Source organism: Malurus melanocephalus, unplaced genomic scaffold (genome assembly GCF_030028575.1).
Source record: "Malurus melanocephalus ecotype Western Australia unplaced genomic scaffold, MMel_1.1 scaffold_52, whole genome shotgun sequence".
Taxonomy (NCBI): domain Eukaryota; kingdom Metazoa; phylum Chordata; class Aves; order Passeriformes; family Maluridae; genus Malurus; species Malurus melanocephalus.
The window spans coordinates 1,219,571-1,239,450 of NW_026623284.1; the positions used below are offsets into that span (position 1 = coordinate 1,219,571).

Here is a 19,880-nt window from a genome sequence, read left to right on the forward strand (position 1 = left end):
AATATTTTAGTTACGTGGCTGAATTGCACAATCAGTTGGAGATGGGTTGACTTCAATTAACTGTAATTTGAAAWTCCCATTGGCAGTCAGTTGATGAAATTCTCTAGTTTGCTTGTTCATACAAACATTTACATCCCTTTCTTGTTCCTGGCAAATCACAATTCCCCCTCTACCAATTAAAACATATGTACTATGTTTTACTGGCTAAAAAAATCAAGAACAGTTGGATGGAGCAGACATCTGATGTATTTGCCTTCTCAAAGCTAATGTTACGTTTTTTAAATTTATAGTGAAATTCTCATCAGATGCCAATAATGTGGTGCACTGTCCTTTCTTCATGTTAAAGAATTCTTTTTCTCTCCCTGGGGATTTACAAGGAGAGGGGGAAGGAACAAAAGAACAGTGCTGGTACCCTTGTAACTCCTTTAAAATTGTTTCCATGTTGTAATGACACTCTACATCAATATTACTGATTTTCCCATGAGACTTTACTTAATGAGTTGTCACTCATTTATTTTGTCTTAGATCCTATTCATAGGTTCTGCTTAAACTGGCAGCAGTAAGGAGGATTAGCCAAGGAATGGCCATGTTTAAGTGACTGATGGGAGTCTTCTATAAGAAAAATAAATAAATGAATGTTCCATCAGGGAATGCTCTAGTTTTGATAGGCGAAATTATGCTGAAAATAAAATTCCTGAAGTGACTTTAGTCATTCTTTCTGAATAAATCAGGACACCTACAGTGTGAAGCACATTGCTCTTCATGTGCTGAATAATATCCACCATTGAATGATGAGAAATATCCAGGTAGYTTCTCCCTAAATAAGTGTTCTTGCTTGTTAATAATCAAGTAACATTAGTCTGTTAGCATGAAGAAGTCAGGCGATCAGGGTAAGGTTTTTACTGCTGTGGGTGTGTGAGGAATTACCTGGATTCTTGTTGGAAGGTGATAGAAATTACTGAGGGGATGCCTTTGAGTGCAGAAAAGAACTGGACTTCAAATGTACACCTGTAAAAGGTCTTTCCTGTRCCCTGAAATGATGGATCCATAATTGTTCTCTGCCCTGGGCAGAATTGCACCCTTTCTTCTTGTTATAAGAAATGTTGTGCTGGACTGCTCTCACTCTTGTTAGATTTTCGGTAATGTAATAAAAGGAAATTACTCAAATGTTTACAATGTTAATGACGGATTTAAAATCAAATTACTTCAAGTTGAACTTCATGTACCCGTTGTAGGTTCAGATTTATGAATTGGAGGAGCACAAGATAGAAACCTGGAGGGGTAAGAATATTTACTTCTTGGTTGATAATTCACTAGTTTCTGATGTTTTTTCATTATAGTGGATTTTTAAATTCATTATAGACTTCACATATTTTTTAATGAAAGCAGAAGTAGTGAGAATTCTCTTTTGTTTCCTGTTGCTTATTTTTCTGTCTGAAACAGCACATGGGCTGGTGATTTGGGCTACATAAAACTTTGCCCCCCTTAAAGCTGGCTCTTTAAGAAAGAAAAAGAAACGAGTGGAGTGGGAATGAATAGAGCTGTGCCCGAGTGAGCTGCACGGTGCAGCCAGAAAGTCATGCAGTGTTCTGGGTGTGAGCACAAGTGCTGAGTGCAGGGAGGCAGCTCCGTGTGAAAAACAGGCTGTATCCCTTGGAATAATACATGGAKGTACTCTGTGCAGCAGACACTCACAGAACCAGGAATGAGTGCAGGATTATTTGCTGTTATTGTAGTGACCTCTGCTGGTATCAGTATTAGTCTTGCTTTTGCATTTTATGTCTTTAATATCAATATATAGAACTGCACATAAATGGCAGAATGACTAACTGTGTATTGCTATCTGGTACTTAATTTTTTACAAATGAATTCATAAAATACTTTCATAAAAAAGCTAATGTTTTCATGTGAAGTGGTAACAGTCTATTAATTTTCTATCCACAGAGCTTTATTTACAAGAGACATTTAAACCTTTAGTGAACATCTCCCCAGATGCAAGGTAGGATTTTGCTGTTCATTCTGCTTWACTTGAATTTAAGGCTTCTTTATATGAGAAGAAACAACTTACGTTGTAAACTACAGTGCAACAGTGAAAGACTGTCTTTTAATACAATCAAGAAGGTGTGAGAATACTTTTTTATTGCAACTGACGACTTTCTTGGCTGTTCAAAGAAGGGGATTTTTAATTGAACTTTTGCCTTTTATCAGCATAACTGTTCTGGTAAATGAACTAGACATGGGTCAGAATTAATTGCCCCAAAATAGGCAAAACAGGCAGTAGGATGACCCTTCAATCTAGCCTGCAGCTCATCTTTATTTCATGAAAATAAAAACAGTAGAGCCCTGCAGTTCAGTCTTGATCAGTAACTRGAAACTTGAAGTTCTTTTCAGGGCAAGTAACTTCCCTCAAATAAAGGAAAGACAATATCTCTGTGGTTTGTTCTGCTCTATTATAGGGCCGTGTTTCTTAAAATACAAAAGACTGTCCTTTTCTTCTTGATGGAAATAGAAAGTAACAGTTTTTAAACTGTCATTATGCCTTATTTACTAAATAAGTTGAGAGAGAGATTTAGTTGGTCACTTAAATCTTGAGTACTACTTAATTGCTGAACTGGAGGATGAAGTTCTTGCTTTCTGTTTGTGGACTGTGATTGTTTGTGGCAATCCTTCACTGGCAAAGGAAGCTGGTGAAGGGAGCTTTAGTGATTACCTCAAAGTAATGCTATGCAGTATCCTCAGTGGATTTGCCATTTAGTTACKAATAAGTCATTCAATTAAGTCATGAGGGATGTATTTTGAATAGTGGCAGGTTGCAAAGAGTATTAAGATAACAAAATGGCCTTAAAGTTTTCCGTCARAGGTGAAGCAAGAGAAGCCTCACAATAAAGAAGATGCAGTAGAACTTTTATAAAAGGTTACAGCAAGTCATCTTCAGACCTGATCCAGCAATGGGCTTGGGTGCTGTGACAATCAGACTGCAGCACATAGGAATTGTTAAATGTTTGCTCCAGGAGTGGAATCTGTGTACATTAAATGGGGCTATTTCATCCCTGTGATGGACCCAGAGCACACAGCCTTTGTATAGGAAGAAGCCTTCTTCAGCAAATAGGAGTTTGTATCAGAGTTTTACCAATATCATTACTTGTTGATTTATTGCAGTTGCTGGTCAGCTACTCTATCATGGTCTTACTAACAACAAGGGAAAAAAACAAAAATGTCACTTGCAAGAAGAGCAGCCTTGCACAGGTTGGAGTGTTGCTAAGTTGTAGTCTGCAGTGCATGGAGGAATGTTTTACAGCTCCTGAGGATAACTTTTTGCCAGTCCACAGTGATAATTCAGTGAAATTATTRGATAATTCTTTGGAGTTAATTGCATATATGCACTTAGCCATAGAAATGCTCTTCAAAGAAAATGTTAAAAAAAATTGGGATTGAGATTCATGAAGTGCAARAACTTCATTTTTCACTGTCTCTGAGCAGAAAAGCCCATTCTGAGTGCAGGGATGCTACAAGCACRGCACTTGCTAGAAAAACAATTTACACTTGTGAAGAAATACTTCTGCTATACTTTATACCACAAAATGAATTTTCCATCACATTTTCTTAATGGATTTAGTTTTCCGTGAGCATATAATTGTTGATGTACTGCAAAACAAAAAGCCGCAAAAGTTAATTTGAAATCCTTCAACTTACGTTTTTTATAACATTAAAGATAATACATATAATTACCACATATACTTCGTATGGGTTTGCAAATGTATGCATATACATCACTTGGCATTACTTGTTCTTAGCTAGAATTCATTAAAGTAATAATGAATGTTTTTCTCCTCAGCCTTTTTGATGCTGTATATTCATTGATCAAAAACAAAATCCACAGATTGCCAGTTATAGATCCAGTCAGTGGAAATGCACTTTATATACTTACCCATAAAAGRATCCTCAAGTTCCTCCAGCTTTTTGTAAGTATTTAAAATGTGCTGTGTTTAACTGATTTTTCCCCATAGTAATTAATTAAGTACTTAAAAGTCTTAGTGCAGAAATTTATTGATAAATTTGCATGTTCATTGTGTTTGTGTGTATCTTTCTTGGTAACAGAGAAATTAAAGCTTGATATAGGACCTGGGCTTTGCCTTTATTTTGTTTCAGTCCTTTAAAGAAACCTAAACACCAAGGACTTGTCTGTTGGAGTAATTTGCAGTCCTTTTGGAATATCTCAGCTTCAGAAGCTTGTTTACATGAAAAGAAAAATTAATTGCCCCACAGAAATGAGATTGCCATTACTCTCTGTAGTAATGTTAGTCACAGCAATGAACAGGAGACCAAWCAAAGCAATGAGAGAGCTCAGAATAAATATTCAGATTAATTTCTGTCTTTTCTCTCCAGTTTTAGTGGRAATGACATAGGGTAAGATCTAAATCTTTTAGTGATGTGGTACTACAAAAAAAAAAAAGAGCAAAAATCTTAGTTACATTGTATTAATTTAGAGCTGCTTTGAACAGAAATGCCTCAAGTCTGAGCTTGTTTGGGTTTTATATTAATTTGGTAGCAGGAAACTGCAGTGACCTGTAACCATCATTTGCAGTCTGCAGATGGATGAGTGAATTACACTGTAAATACATTCCTTCTGACTTCCCTAGATGTCAGAGATGCCAAAGCCTGCCTTTATGAAGAAGAATCTGGATGAACTTGGAATAGGAACTTATCACAACATTGCCTTCATACATCCAGACACTCCTATCATTAAAGCCTTGAATATATTTGTAGAGCGAAGGATATCGGCATTACCTGTTGTGGATGAGTCAGGTGTGTACAAAAGTGTGTTAAGAGAAGTGGTGCTGAACCCTGGATTGATGCTGGGGTGGGGGAAAAACAAAAGAAAGAGTAAAAAAATTAATAAAAAAGCATGGGGGAAGAAAGKGAATATAAAGAAATATTTATGCAAAATGTAGGTTGGTGAGCTTGGAAGAATTTTATCACTTGACAGGTTGGGKTTTTTTTCAGTCTTTCCTTCTTGACTCGTCATTTCTTTCTGTTGAATTTTAACAGATGAAAGCAGAAAGCAAGAAAACTGCTTTTGTATTTTAAACACTTTGTTAACTTCTGTTTTACTTTTCTTTTTAGGAAAAGTTGTAGATATTTATTCCAAATTTGATGTAATAGTAAGTATATCTCTTAAATTCTGTCTAATATTTTATATATAGTAAGTATTTGGGAATTGTTAGTGGTTATTTTGTTCCTTAGTGTTGTAGTTAAGAAACTGAATGAAAGAGATCCAAATCACGCTGCACATAATTTTTTTAATCAGTACTTTTATTTAATTTAGCCTTAGAACTACTGTTTGCACAGAGGCATCTACTGCTGTGATGTTTCCCAAAATTCTATCTGGCTGTTCAAAAAGAGGGCATAATCCAGAGGAGGGATTCCCAGCTGGTGAAAAGGCTGGAAGGAATGTCCTCTGAGGAATGTCTAAGGGCTCTGGGTTTGTCTGGTGTGGAGGAACAGAGGCTGAGGGGTGATGGCCTCCTTGCTCTGGAGGCTTCCCGAGGAGGGGAGGTGCTGAGCTCTTCTCCCTGGGATCCAGTGACAGGACATGTGGGARTGGTTCAAAGCCACACTGCAGGGGTTTGATGGGACATCATTAGGAAGTATTTCTTTACCAAGAAGGGGTTGAACACTGAATGGGCTTCCCTGAGAGATGATCAATGCCCCAGGCTGTCAGTGCTCAAGAGGCACTTGGACAGTGCCCTAAATAAAATGCCTCAGCTTCTGCTGCTCCCTGAAGTGTCAGGCACTTGGACCAGGTGATCATTGTAGATCTCTTACAGCTGAACTGTTCYGTTCTTTTTGTTTGTTTCTATTTTTGAACARGGACTTTCCTTTTCCAGCTGCTGCCACTCCACAGTCTGTTTCCAAAGAGARCACACATTTCTCAGTGCAGTCTGAATACTTTGTATGACTTGACCTTCTCAGTGATCTAAAAACTACTTGGCCTATTCTTTTGTGTCTCAGACTGCAGAGTATTACATCTGTATTCCTTCTGGTTTAAATCTGATCCAGGACACTGTTTCTGGATTTCCCTTAGGATTCCAGCAGCATAGTCAGATTGCTGCCATGRTTTACCAGCCTCAGAGAGCAAGARCTCTTCTATTCATGGCTTTCAGAAACTCAAAAAATGTATCTGTTTTTTTCCCTTTCCCCCCCAGCTGTGTGCACCTGCTTTCTAACTGCAGCATCTGACAGCTACATTGTTTTTTAGAGATTTCACTGCCCAGGTTGCCACCAACCACCTGTACTAATGAAGAATCCAGATGTTTAAAACATTGCCTAGAACGCCTTGAGTAAAAAGAAGAATAGTCCTAAGTGGAAATACTTCAAGCTTATAAATGTCTCTGGCTGCAAATGTTGCTCTTAATACCAAAAATTCTGTGATGTCACTGCTCTTGCCTGTCATTGCTAGGCATTTGTTATTTGGGATTCCCTGCTGTGTAAGAGCTTGTTCTGCCATAAAAGTTTGTCAGGGAATAGGCAGTAGCTGTAGAGAGAATGACCTGATGTATCAAAGACAATGAAATTTCACAGTTGTTGGATTCAGTGTTCCAATTTATTTTGTCACTGTGTTAGATTTTGAGGCAGGACAAGCTTCCTTCATTTCCTGTTCTTCTTCAGAAAGACCCCAAAAGGAAGAGGATTCCTTACATTTTTCACTTCTTTTCTCATTTTAAGGGATGAGGCAACAAAAATTAATAGGATTTTTAGAGATGTTGGATCATTTATTTGAAAATACATATAATGGGAACAGGRAAAAAAYCTCACATCACAGAAACTTTAGGAYATAWTTGTTTGCWCCCAGCTACTAACAYGGGAAAGAGTTAGTGTCATTGATTGCTTGGAATTTACTTAGAAGATAATCACCTCTGAGCTTTCAGGTTTTCATCAGTCTGCTTCAACCTTGTCTTCAGCTTTAAAAGAAGAAAACAAAACGTAAAATGAAGTGTATGAGCTGATCTTCCACTAAACATAGAATTTAATTTCCAAGATGGTGATTTGTAACTTTTAACCATGTGGCTAATATGCTTTTTTGGTGGTTGAAGCTATGCCTGTGTATACAACTGGCTAAGCTGATAGATTTCTTCCATTTTAAGAGTTCTGAATTCATTTTCAGGTTCTTGATTGGAGAAAGCTGGGAATGGAATTATGCATACAAATAACTTTGTATTGCTCTAGTTACTGCGTGCAGGGTGACTTCAGTTTGCAGAGGCTTTTTGTGTCCTCTCAATGTCCTTCATTAGGACCTGGTTAAATGAATTAACTAAATTTACTTTTATCTTCATAATCRTCTCAAACCTGTCTTGTCACGCTCAGTTGTAATTCAGTCAAAAAACTTGACCTGAGTATCTTCTAGCCAAAAATTAATCTAATTTTATTGCTTGGTCCATTGCTTTCATTTAAAAGCTCTGTCTTTGTTCTTCCTTCAGTGTCTCAGCAGCAAAATCAGTAGGCCAGAGTGTGCCAGCACTACTGAAATCCCACTATGGTCTTACCTACAGAAAGCTTTTGCAGGTCTGGACCGTGCCCTCACTGCAGGCACRGTCCTGTTCTTAGAATGAAAGTTGACAATGTCAGCTTTCAAATTCTTTTAATCTCATGCTTTTAGTGGTGGGGATGGGATTTCATTTATATTATTTTTATAGTACTTACTAAAATGCATCCAAACACACAAAATTGTCATCGAATGACAGCACCAGCTGAGTCCAGGAGAGGGAGTTTGAGCCCACAAATTAGAAGGTGAGGAATTAATTTGCTCTCCACTTAGATCTCAGCCACCAAGATCTGTTCCATGGGTGGTGTTTAGAGCAGCTGGTGTCCTCCCCAGTCCTGTGAAAAACAGGCAACAAAAACATTGTATATTCTGTGTGGTGTGAAATCTAAAGAAYTTCACCTTTGCATTTACTGCTCATGGCAAAAGCAGTATGAATGACCCCAAGTGGAAGATGAGATACAAAGTAAGGTTTTCATTGGCCTAATGCATATCACCAGTTTTATCAATTAACCCAGTGTGTCAGATGGTGTTTAGTATAATTGTGTGTTTGACAGTTTCCAGAATCTGGAGCTGAAGAGCATCTGCTTTGTTTAATATGTTACTTGGAATGGACTCAGCTTAGACCAGAAGTGCCTATCTACTCGGTGCCAAAATATTTACTCTGTTGAGTGCTTTGTTACTAAGTACTGAGCTGTCTAATGTGGCCTGGGTTTGTTTTTTTACAGAATCTTGCTGCTGAAAAAACGTATAATAACTTAGATATCACGGTGACGCAAGCCCTACAGCACCGCTCTCAGTATTTTGAAGGTGTTGTAAAGTGTAGTATGCTGGAAACACTGGAGACCATTGTGGATAGAATAGTGAAGGCTGAGGTGAGTGCCTGCAYAGTAAGTTAAAATTTGTGTTGTGGAGCTAACAGTACAAATTTATCCTCTTTGATTTGATTACTTGGTGAAAGTATTGTTTGTAATTATGTGTGTTAGGTCTCCGTCTGCTTTATAGACTCAGATTTTAGGGATGGGCAAAATATTTTATAGTGTGTGATGATACTCAGTTATTTGCATTTCTGTTKTATAGCATTACCTATAAACTGAATGCAAAGCCTTGCTCTGTTTAAATGCTTTAACTTCRTCAATTACACTATTTATTTTTAGGGTTGTGTAAACAGGCATATACTTGATAAGAGGAAAACTTCCCTTTGTTAGCAAGCCCCAAGAACCTCCATTAGGCAATTTCTACTTGTAACTTTCTGCATTTGCTTGAGCTTCCTCCTGAAACTGAGTAATTTTAACATTGCTGATACACAGATTTCAAACTTGGATTATTTTTATTGCTATCTTAAGAAGCTTTAGACATTTGGGTTTTAAGAACAACTCCTACCCTCTCGTTCAGTCTAAACACAGTGAGATTACATGTAAAAATGAGTCAGTCAAAACTACTACAAAGCTATTTTTAGCTGCCAGACAACTGCTTGATCTTMCAAGCAATTAAACAAATGCAACAATTACATTGTCCATTTTCTTGAATTTGTTACACTGAGAGAGGAATACAATTATTAAATATTTGCATATGCAGAGACTAATAAACCTGTTTAAAATATCACCAGCATAGTTCCATCAAAAATTAAGTATTTCCTCTCAATAGTGAAGAGAGATAATTCACTTGGATAAAAGTAAATATGTAGTAGGCTCTGAACTTTGGACAAACACTTTCCTGGTTCTCCAGTGGCCTCCCACAGCTTGCACTGGCCAATTACCCTCAGGATACAGGAGCAGCCACCTATTTTCCTACAGTTAGGAAAAAACTTTGGTAGTGTAAAATGTTCTGTAGAAGAAGCTTGTAAGGATAAGATCATTATTTGAAAATACAGTCTTAGTGTTGATAAGTCTTTCTTCCAATTTGTGTCCTTGTGTTTATTTGCATGGACAAATTGAATCTTTTTTCTGTCTCAATCTGTTTAAAATGAATTGTTCTGAAACCAATCTGGCACTCAGTTTCAACTGTGTAGCCCTGTGAGAAAACATTAAGTTAAAACCAACTCATAGATGTCAAAATACAACAACTTTTAGTGCTGTGCCTCTCTCTGCTGAGAGTTTTTTCAGAAGGAATCTTCATTTTATTACTTTTTGGAGATTACAGGCTAAGTTGGGCAGAGACTGTAACTTGGGGAAAAGTGTTTGATGTGAGTGTCACTTTTTGAGAGCAGACATATTTTCAAGACCTAGATCTCRACTCACCTGTCACTTCATATCAGATTCTGTTGCCATGTCAGATAGCTGTGTGCTTTTTAAACTTGCACTATTTTCATTTATGTAGGGCAGGCGTGTTTGTTTGCTGTGAGAGAAATGCTATTACTGACATTTTGAACCGTTTTGGGTTGTTTTTTCCTACTTGTCTTCTTACTGCTTTACTTGAGGGGTTTTGTTTGTTTGTTTTTCTTTGCTTTGGCTGCTTTAAATCAGGGAAATATATCTCAGATTCTTCTCCCTGCTGGCAGGTTCATCGCTTGGTGGTAGTGAATGAAGCTGATAGCATTGTGGGTATCATCTCCCTTTCTGACATCCTACAAGCTCTGGTACTCACACCTGCAGGTATGGATCTGCYCTCAGGGCCTGGCCATGAGGCCTTTGTACAGCCTGCTGGGTTTCATTTGTTTCATGGTGATAAATGTCTGATTTTCAACTTTTGTAACTGATTAWAGTTCTTAAATACAGAAATCATTTCAGGAAAAAGCTGAATATTAATCGTTGGTCTCCTGTTCACTGGAGAAGGTGTGCAAAAGCTTCATGAATGTCCCTGTTGTTCATGTATCTTTTTTCCAGAGAAAAAAAAAATGGTCTTGATTAATGTTTTAATAGGTTGAAGCTGAATGTATGGACATCTACAACAGGGCACCCTCCCCACCTTCTGAGTTTCTGTACTCTGGCCAGGTGTTCCTAGTGTGGGTGCAGCTGTGTTTTCCACTAAAACTTTTCTTCTTGGAGCCTTGCTGTTGTTCACCGGTGCTTGGTGGGCACAACATAAGTCAGAGATGGCACYTCAGCCCACCAGAATTATTCCAGCAGAAATCTCTGTGAGATCCAGTTAAATCTCTAGTGATCAAGCTAAACATGATCAGGTTATTTTAATAAGAGYGTCCACCAATAGGCTTATTCCTGCTGCTTTTATCTTTTTTATAAGGCATTGGTTTGGTTGGCTTTTGTTTGGTTTTGTAAGTTTTGCCCAAGTTCTTAACCTGCATTATGTTCTTAACTGTAACTTCACTTTGACCCTATCAATTACTTCAGTGTCACAAGAACTAAAGCAAAGCCCTGTTTTGGCTTTGTGAGGAAGGCAAAATGTTTTGAGGATTATTACCCTTTTTTCTTGAAAAAAAAAAAAAAAAAGACTGAACAAATAGAGATGGATGCATTCTTCAAAAAAAAAAAAAAGTCTAAATGTGAACTTACCTGAAATCTCTTACCTGCCCTAATAGATAACATAATTATGCAAAAGTGTTCTTCCTCTGTAGACTTAAAAAAAAAAGACAACCAGGGAATGTACCTTGTTTAAATAGTAATATTTCTGAAGAGAAGTAATCAGTGATACTGATGGAGGTATTGTGTCACTACATCTGGATCCTTTTAATGACCTGGAAGAGCAAGAGCAAGTAACACAGCACGGATGAGAAACCAGGCCAGAGGTCTGGGTCAAATGGAATCCTTGCCTGGAGAAAGAAGAGGGAGATGTAGAGACAGGCAGATGATGCTTCTCCAGGCAGAGGAGGGAATTTCATCCATGAGTGGAGGATAGGAGGATCCCAGGAAAGCAGAATTTAGTGCTAATGGGGCAAAGGTTAGACAGAAAAGATTCATTAGGATACCAACAAAGGAACTTTGTTCTGGAAATACATGGACACCTACGTTGGAACTCTGAGCTGATGTAAAAGTGCTCTGGAATTATCGCAAAGGGCAGTTCCTGCTCCCACTCTGGGGCATCACCAAGCTGTGAGTTCCCTGAGCTGCTTTAACTCACTGAGCTAACAGGAGACTGAGCCAGCAAAAAAGCTGCAGTTTTGGCAGCTTGGCACACTGAACCTGTCCACAGAACAGTCTGGTACTGAGGACAGRGGGTTAGAGCAACAGAGAGGGCAGGATTGTGCACTGGAAGAGATGAGGTGAGGGAACGTATTTTTGGTGAGCAATTAAGCATTGGATGCTGCCCAGTTTTAGACTAGAATTTGTCTCATGCAGGGAGGATGTCTGTGATGTAAATCTGATTTGTACAGTGTGAAGTAGGACTTAGCTCCTAAGAACACCAGATAAATCATATGTCCGGTTCTCTTCACAGACTAGAAAGGAAAATTTACTGACTGGCAGGAATTAAGACCAGCCTATGTTAGGGAAAAAAGTTACCAGTTCTGATGTAAAAACTGGATGTATTTAATGAACMTTTCAGAGTCTGATTATACATTACAAGTAGCAGCTCCAGGTTGCTGGCAAGAGATTCTTGCCCTGTAGAGTTGGATGCTGAATCCGAGCTCACCACAGGGTTCAGTCATTGTCCAGCATGTTTGAGGACCTGGAGAAGAGGTGAGATGCTGCACAATCCTGCTGGACAGGTCTCTCAGATCCCCGCTGTGAGCAAAATCTCACTCTGAGCCTGGAAAAATGGGTCCATCAACACAGTGCAGTTCAACTGAATTCTTCCATAGTTTGTGCTCAAGCAGAACTCTTTTTTTTTGAGGCTATTGTGATTATTAAGCTGTCTCTAAGCTAAGGGACAGCTTGGGAGTTTTTTAACTAATTGGTTTTTTTTGTGCTGGGAAGACTCTTCAAAGGCACTTGGAGTGACTTCCGAGAAGGAATCTTAGACTTATCAATGAAGTTAAAGCAGTGATGGCCTCGAGGCTGCCCTCACTCTGTGTCACATTGGCATTTAGCAGTTTCACAGTTTGTTCTTTATAAATCTTGTGTCCAGTGTTCAAATTCTGGTAATGTGATGAGACAAAGTTCCAGCAGTTGAAATGAGCTTTTCCAGTGTTGTGTGCCCCAGCAAATCACAGCTGCTTTCCTCTTCTGTTCCCAGGTGCCAAACAAAAGGAGAACGAGAGCGAATGACTGCTGTGAATGTACACGTTTGTAGGAGAACTTGAATAAAGTTTCTGGGTCGTTTGTCTCAAGAGCAGTGACTGCAATCGAACAGAGCAGGATGGTTGAGAATGTGTTTTGGGACTTAGTGATGGATGATGAGTCTCTTCCCCCCAGTGATGTCGCAAAAAAAGCAGCATGACAAAAGCTTATGTTAAAATGTAGGCTCGTATTTCAAAATGTCTTCAAAACATTTGCTGGAAGACTTCACATGATGTCCTTCATTAAAATGCACTGTATTCTGAAACTTTTTCATTTTGTATTTGACAGAAGTCACTGGTCAGCAATGGATATATGTGACATAAGGCAAGTGTATGGCATATTCATATCATAGTGCCTTATGTCAAAATACAGCAATATGTCATCACTGTTGCCCATCACTGTCAAAGGAAGTGTTGTGCTAAACGAGACACTGTATTTGAATGTGAAAGTCTTTAAACCTAAAACCAAATCAGTTTCAGTTCTCATTATATTTGTCATAAAAGCTGTAATTTGGGTATCGGTAGACTTCTTTAAAACTTCAATGACAGTTTTGTGTTCAATGTTGCATTCTGAACTGAAATGTAAAACAAGACTGATTTAAAAACAGCTTTATTTATTTTTACTTTCATGACAATTTTTTACACATCTTTGGTGGATAGCTAAAATTTCACCATATCCATTAATAAACTGTTGATTGTTATACAAACAAGTGGGAGATTTTTCTCATTATTTAAAACTTTGGAGTTGCAGAAGCTGTGGCCTGTTGATCGGTCTGTTATTACTTGAGCTGAAGATTTCAGAAGCATGGATAGAAAGTGCTCTGTACTGTCATACACAGGCACCACGGAGGAAATGAGGTGCCAGAGGACAATATTTTCACCTGTATTAAAGTGTAAAATGATGTTTGTACAATGAAAACCCGAAACTTTTTATTGTATATGATTTGTACAGAAGTGGAGGAGTGAGGAAAGCCGTGGGGTATTTGCTAATGTAAATGTACTGTAAAGTTTGAAGATGAGACTTTTATAATTGTAGATTCTTGTAGATGGAAGAAATTAAACCCTACAACATCAGTGTGGTTTTAGCAGTTGGTGCCAAGTTCTTTCACAGGTATGAATGTATATGCAGTTGGATTACTGCAAACCAGGAACAGGAGCATTCTTATTTTGCTTTGACTTTAGAGGTGGTTTATGGTGGAATACTGCAGGCACAACTTCTGTACTGTGTTTCCAGCCTGAATACTGCAATAGAATAATGTAAGAAAGGAATCCATTACTTTTTAATGGAGGTAAAAGGTGAACAGTTTTCAGTTTGCTTATAAAATGTAAATTTAATAGTAATATTTAACAGTAATATTGAAGTACTAGTAATGTAAAACTCTACAAAAACTTTCTACAAGGATTTAAATTTTGAACTAAATGTGTGAAAACTTTCTACTTACAGATATATTTCATTATTAAAAATATTCCCGTAGTATACAGTGGAAACTGCTCACTTAGACTTTCTCCCACTTTCTTACCCTGTGAAAAACATTGTCAGGTCTCCAGCACCTTTTCTGACTTAGTAAATACTGATTTTGTTCCCTGCAGTTCCTGATGGTATTGAATTGGAGCAGCTGCTTTGTCCTAACAGCAAGAACCTCGGGGTCTGGTGCTGGTTGCTGCCATCAAGAGCTGACACCAGCCCAGCTCTGATCATCTTCATGTGGGAGATGGAGTGATTGAAACTAAACAGTGGCTCTCATTCTACCTAGGGTGTGTGGAGGGATTAATTTGTGGTAGGTAACTCTGATGAGGGATAAGTGGGTAGCAGTGCTACCTGCAAATGCCATGCAGCTTTGTGAAAGCCAGGATTCTGCTCCAGCACAGGCACTGCAGCCTTCTCTGGGAGATGGGATGGCAGGAATTGCCCAAAAGCATCATGAGATCTATCACTCATCTGCATGAGCATTCATCAGCCCTCTGGTTAAGGTATTTTTAAAGATAAGGGTTGAACCACTGATAACTTTTTTAATATATATTTTATAGCACAAACTCTTCTGTCCCTGTTCTGTGCAGATGCTGCGGGCCTGCCTGCACGCAGCAGTGTGCAGAAAGCCAGAATGAATTTGCAGTTTTCAGACAACCACGTACAGAGTTCATGTTTTTGCATTATTACAAGTGCTTCTGACGTTGTGAACCCAGGACTGAGGAGAGGAGCCTCCTCAGTGTACAAAAACTCTGTTTAGAGAATATCCAAGCTTTCTTTCTGGAATTCAGCTCTGAACTCTGCATTTATGAGTGGCAGAACCGCGGTGTGACCCCTGTAGCACCAATAAACAGCAGCGCCATCAAAATGCACTCAGCTTGTGCTGGCACAAGTGCTGGTGCTGATGCAGTAGACAAAGCTAAAGGAATTCTGTCATCTTTAATACAGATCAGTTTTCTTCTACAGAGCTAGAAAAATGCTTGTTCCAGCATAAAGGAGGGACAGGAGTAAGTAAATGAGGGTAGAGAAGAGGGGTGACTCAGCAGCGCTGCCGCATGTTCCAGATTAAAGGGACAGTGCAGCTAAAGCTTTAGTCTAGGGCTCTTCATGTAGCTCATTAGAGGCCCCAGCCTTGAAAAAGAATTAACAAAATGTCATTAAACTCCAGTTCTTGTGCATTTCCCCCTCTGGACAGGCAGCGAGCAGCACCTAAAGATCTGAGACCATACCAACAGCTCCAGGAGCTCCTTTTCTTGCCACAGACAGGACCATGCTGCAGATAGAGCAGTCAGTAAATGTCCCCTGTGACTCCTGAAAGCCTGGTCAATAGAGCAGGTGAAGAAATGGGTTTTATTTTAACCAGAGGACTGTAAAAGGATTGATGCCTTTGCTTTCCTGTGCATTTCCTTGCCCAGCAAGAGATGTCTGTGAAAGATAATTATTCTGAAGAGCTTTTTTGTCTTGGAAGGGCTTTTACTTACTCTGGATATTTTTAGCTGCTTAGCACTAAGGAAACGTATCTTAGTAGTCTTCAGCCCTCAGTATTTGTCAGTAGCTAGAGATGCTCTCAACTGAGGAAAAATCACCCTTTGCTGACATTGATGAAAAACATTTTCCTGTTTTACTTCTGGAATCCTTTAGGTTAAAGGCCTGAGATCAGGCAGTATTTCTGTTTGCAAGGAACTGAATTTCAGTTGTGTACCTGAGACCTGTTCATCTTTTAGTTAGGGAGACTTGTGCTGGGAATGTTGGAGTAGCACAGAAAGAACAATCCTTAGTTCCGAGGCCTGAGCTCTTGTCCTCGCGGTAGACAGGAGGAATCTGACTGAAGCAGTTCCAAGACTCCACATGGAGTGCACTCCTTGCCATTTTTAGAGTGAGCATAGGGTAAATTGGGAATTTTTCAGTTTTGGTCCAACTAGGAGTGAAACCACACGTGCTTAATCCTGTCTCACAGCAGGCTCTGTAGCTGCTGTCAGTGAGCTCTCCAGGCTGCTTTAGAAGTAACCAGTTTACTTCTACAGTTTCTGTGAACTTTCACCCATATTGAACACTTATTAAGGGTAATTTCCAGAGGAAAATGCCATCCCGAATAATTTAATGCTACCCTTGTACCCACATAATGCATTTATGCAAAAAGAATGTTCTGCAGACACTGCTCTTTACTCTTCACATCTTAATTTAAATGTGGTTTTGAAAGTCACTTTCTTGGTACTCATTTGTTTTCTGGTGGTTGCTGTCAGACCTGTTCCCGCTGAAGTGAATAGGCAGGAGGTGACCTGTACTCACACATCAAACTCATTCCTTTAGAAAAAAACTATGGAATGTGTGTCCCTGCCAGCTGCCCACCAGGACCTGTAGGGCAGCAACCTGTGGTGTCAGCAGCCCCTCTGAAATGCATTAGTCCCTTAATTTGCTCGTAGTAACATTTTGCCAGTTTTTCTATTGCAAAATAAATCGCTGTGAGAAGGCAAAAGGGAGCAGAAACAAGTGCAAGGCTGAACCAAATGTACTTTGTAACCTCTGTGGGCAGCAAAGGCTGTGCTGTGCCTGTGGAAGCACGCCCAGTGCAAACACTGGACACACTTCAAAACACTCCTGGGGAAGGTCCCGGTTTGCTGAAGGACAGAGCAGGTAATTGCACTGGTAATTGCTGCTGTAGGAATTGAAGGTACAAGTCAGAGCTGTTCTGTGTTTGGGAGCTGAGTAGCTGGGTGTCTGTGGGTTTGCACGTACTGGATTAGCATAAAAATACTTGGCTGTTGAGTTACCTTTCATGAGTTACATGAAATCTATTGTGGTTTTTCCTCCATCAGGAAAAAACTGATACAGGCAACAAAAGAAAGTCACTTTCTGTTTGTCCAGCCTCCCTCAGCATCTTGATCTCTCCACAGACACTCCATTGGTGCTGGCAGTTTTCCCCTTTGGCATCTTGTCTCATGAGGAGGCTGCAGCAGGACCAGGGAATGTATGGGCAAAACCCTAATCCCTAATGCTACTGATGCTATGGAATGCTGCCCTGGGAAAACACAACCTGAATATCACACTTGGGTTGTTACGGGGCAGGGGGAGAATTTCAGCGAAGTGGTGCTTGGTGTGTGAGGCTGTTCAGCCCTAAACATGAACAGTACAAGTTCAGAGAATGCACAGTGCCTGGATCAGACATGCACAGCCTCAGGTGTGCTTTCCTTCTGCTCCAAAGCACTCCAGGAGATGCTTAAACTTCACCTGGGCAGGAGAAATGCAGTGACAGCCCTACTGCAATCCAGATCCTCTCATCTCTGCTTAAGCTGCTGCCACTTGAGTAGCAGTGTCCCAGAGTGGTGCCAAAGGCCATCAGCGGTGTCACCCAGCCCTAGAGCATGGAAAAACTACAAACTTCCATGAAAGCTCTGTATTTGCCTGTATTCTGAGTGTCCCAGTCAAGAGAGAATGAAGCACTTACATGATCCTCATGGAGTAAGGATTAGCCAACTCCTTCCAAAGAAACAGTAGAAGAAAAGGAAGTTAAAAGGCTTCTCCTCAAAACAAACCCATGCCCAGAAAGAACGAGTTTTGTGTTCCTGCTGACAAGTACAAGGATATTGTAAGGTGAGGCAATTCCGTTGTAATTTGAGCCAATAAAGGGAGAAAATGGAAATGCTGCAGTAGTAAGCCTCCCTAAACAAGCACAGAGTAAGCAGGGGCAAGTCAACAGAAACCAGATAAATAGACCCTGGCCCAAAAAGTGAGTAGGGTAAGAAAAAGGGAAAAGACCTAATCAAAAGAAGTGGAGTGTCAAGGAGGGAGCAGAACCAGAAATTCTCACAAATGAAACAAAATGCTGATGCTCCCCACTCTGGGCATGGGGAGGGGTACGGATATATATTCTGAAAATACAGATTAGATTTCACCACAGTAAAAAGACCGGCATCAAAATTCAATAGGCAAATAATTAGAATTGTAAGGGGATGAAAGTTGAAAGCATAATTATCACAACTTCAGCTATCTTTCCAAATCCATGTATGTCACTGGAAAATAATTCTTATATCAGTCCTCCCAGTCTTCTGGCTCATAAAAAGCCCAAATTTTGGACCATGGCATGGTTCCAGAGGGAGCAAATGTAAAGATGGCACAGCTCCACGGGTTGGTCCTGCAGGTTTATGGCTACTGCAATCCTCATGTCCTTTATAAACAGTTATGCCTTTTAAAGGACACAAGATAAAAAGGAATATGGTACTGTACATCAGGCAGGGCAGTCCCTCTGCACCTCATGAAGAGCTTTGAACAGGATCTCTGTTCACAAAGGCTGGATTTCCACAGGCTGCTGTTTTTCTGCAGGGCCCCCAAATCCCAGCAATCCCTAGAGGGTGATGCTCGAAAGCAGTGATGAAATGGGAATCTGTGCTGTAGTGAGTGGAAAAGAGAGAGGCTGGACACAGAGAATGAGCATGCAGAGTTGTATCAGCACAGCCATCACTGAGAAAGTACAAAACCCCGTTTCCTCAAGAAATAACTATCCTTCCATCGCATACCTATTCACTGAAGGCTGTTACTCCTGCTGTTCCATTGCTTACCAGCACTTGTCCTGTAAAACCCCATAATCCAGAAGCCAAAGAGTATAATTACACTATCCCAAAAAATGCAGCTATCTCCTAAGAGCCTGTCTGCTCCTCCAGAAGCAGATCACTTTTGTGTACAAATGGCTTTCTTTTCCTTTATTTCTCTGTCCTTCACCAGGTTAGATGAACATGTGGCAATGGATGGATGAGATCAGGGAGAAGCCAATCCATCTCCCTTAACATTATCCAGCTGTTAAGTTGGTTTAGTTGTACCGTGGCATAATTGCATGTTAGGTATCATTGCTCCTCAAAAAGACAAGATGCACATTAAAAAAAAAGTTACTTCTAACATCCATTTTTCAAGAAAATGCGGAAAGGGTAGATATTAACCCAAAGTGTTCAAAATCAGTAGTAGAGGAGGAAATACGACATTCCTGTTTTTCGTGTCTTTCTCGCCTAAATTCTGCATGCTTTAAGTGCTGCGGTCACCACCAGTACATGCTGCCCTCTTTTCAAAGCGGAAAACTCTCCACTGCTTGGATCCAATGGTTAACCATTCCCAAGCCCCCAGACGCCTCCCCGCCTTCCCTTCCGTTCAATTCCCAGCACTTTAGCGATGCTGGGGCCCGGCATAAATCATCTGCGCGCACGGGGAACGCTCTGAAGAGATAAATTCAAACAAGCGCCAAGCGGCGCCGAGCGGCCCTTCCCGGACCGGCCGTGCCCCCTGCAGCCTGCGGGCCCCCGGAACACCAGAGGGGCAGCGCCGGATCCCACGGCCCGGGGAGGAGCCCCCGGGAAGGGCCGGGGAGGGGATAGGAACAAGGATGTGCACGGCGATGGGACAGGGATGGAGACAGGGACGGGATTTACCTGGGGCCAGGGACGGGATTTACCTGGGGCCAGGGACGGGACTGGGAGAGGGACGGAGACAGGGACCAGGTCGGGGACATGGACGGAAATGTGGACCGGGACAGGGATGGGAACCAGAACGGAGATGGCGATGTGGACGGGGTTGAACAAGGTGACGGAGATTGGGGAAGGGGCCGGAACAGAGACCAGGAAGGAGAAGGGGAAGGCTTTGGGAATTAGGGAAGGGACGGGGATAGGGACCGCGATGGGGCCGGCCCGGGCCGGGCCCGGGCAGCGCGCGCGGGACGCACCAACCGCCTCACGCTGCGCGCGCACGCGCGCGGGGCCTTGGCGCGCGCCTCTCCC

At 40.6% G+C, this 19,880-nt stretch overlaps 1 protein-coding gene across 4 annotated transcripts in view; it reads left to right on the forward strand.

Annotated features, from left to right (window-relative positions):
- The window catches only part of PRKAG2 (protein kinase AMP-activated non-catalytic subunit gamma 2), a 209,617-nt gene extending 195,650 nt beyond the window's left edge, over positions 1-13,967 (forward strand). Inside the window, exons 9-16 of one of the 4 annotated variants that reach the window (XM_057365396.1) lie at positions 1,236-1,281; positions 1,945-1,999; positions 3,836-3,962; positions 4,641-4,806; positions 5,125-5,162; positions 8,269-8,415; positions 10,041-10,134; positions 12,611-13,966. In XM_057365396.1, the coding sequence (XP_057221379.1) occupies positions 1,236-1,281; positions 1,945-1,999; positions 3,836-3,962; positions 4,641-4,806; positions 5,125-5,162; positions 8,269-8,415; positions 10,041-10,134; positions 12,611-12,642 (705 nt within the window). In that variant the 3' untranslated portion in view covers positions 12,643-13,966. Of the gene's footprint in view, positions 1-1,235; positions 1,282-1,944; positions 2,000-3,835; positions 3,963-4,640; positions 4,807-5,124; positions 5,163-8,268; positions 8,416-10,040; positions 10,135-12,610 lie in introns of all 4 variants that reach the window. The other 3 variants (XM_057365399.1, XM_057365397.1, XM_057365398.1) reach the window with 3 other exon arrangements.
- Positions 13,968-19,880: the final 5,913 nt, after the last annotated feature.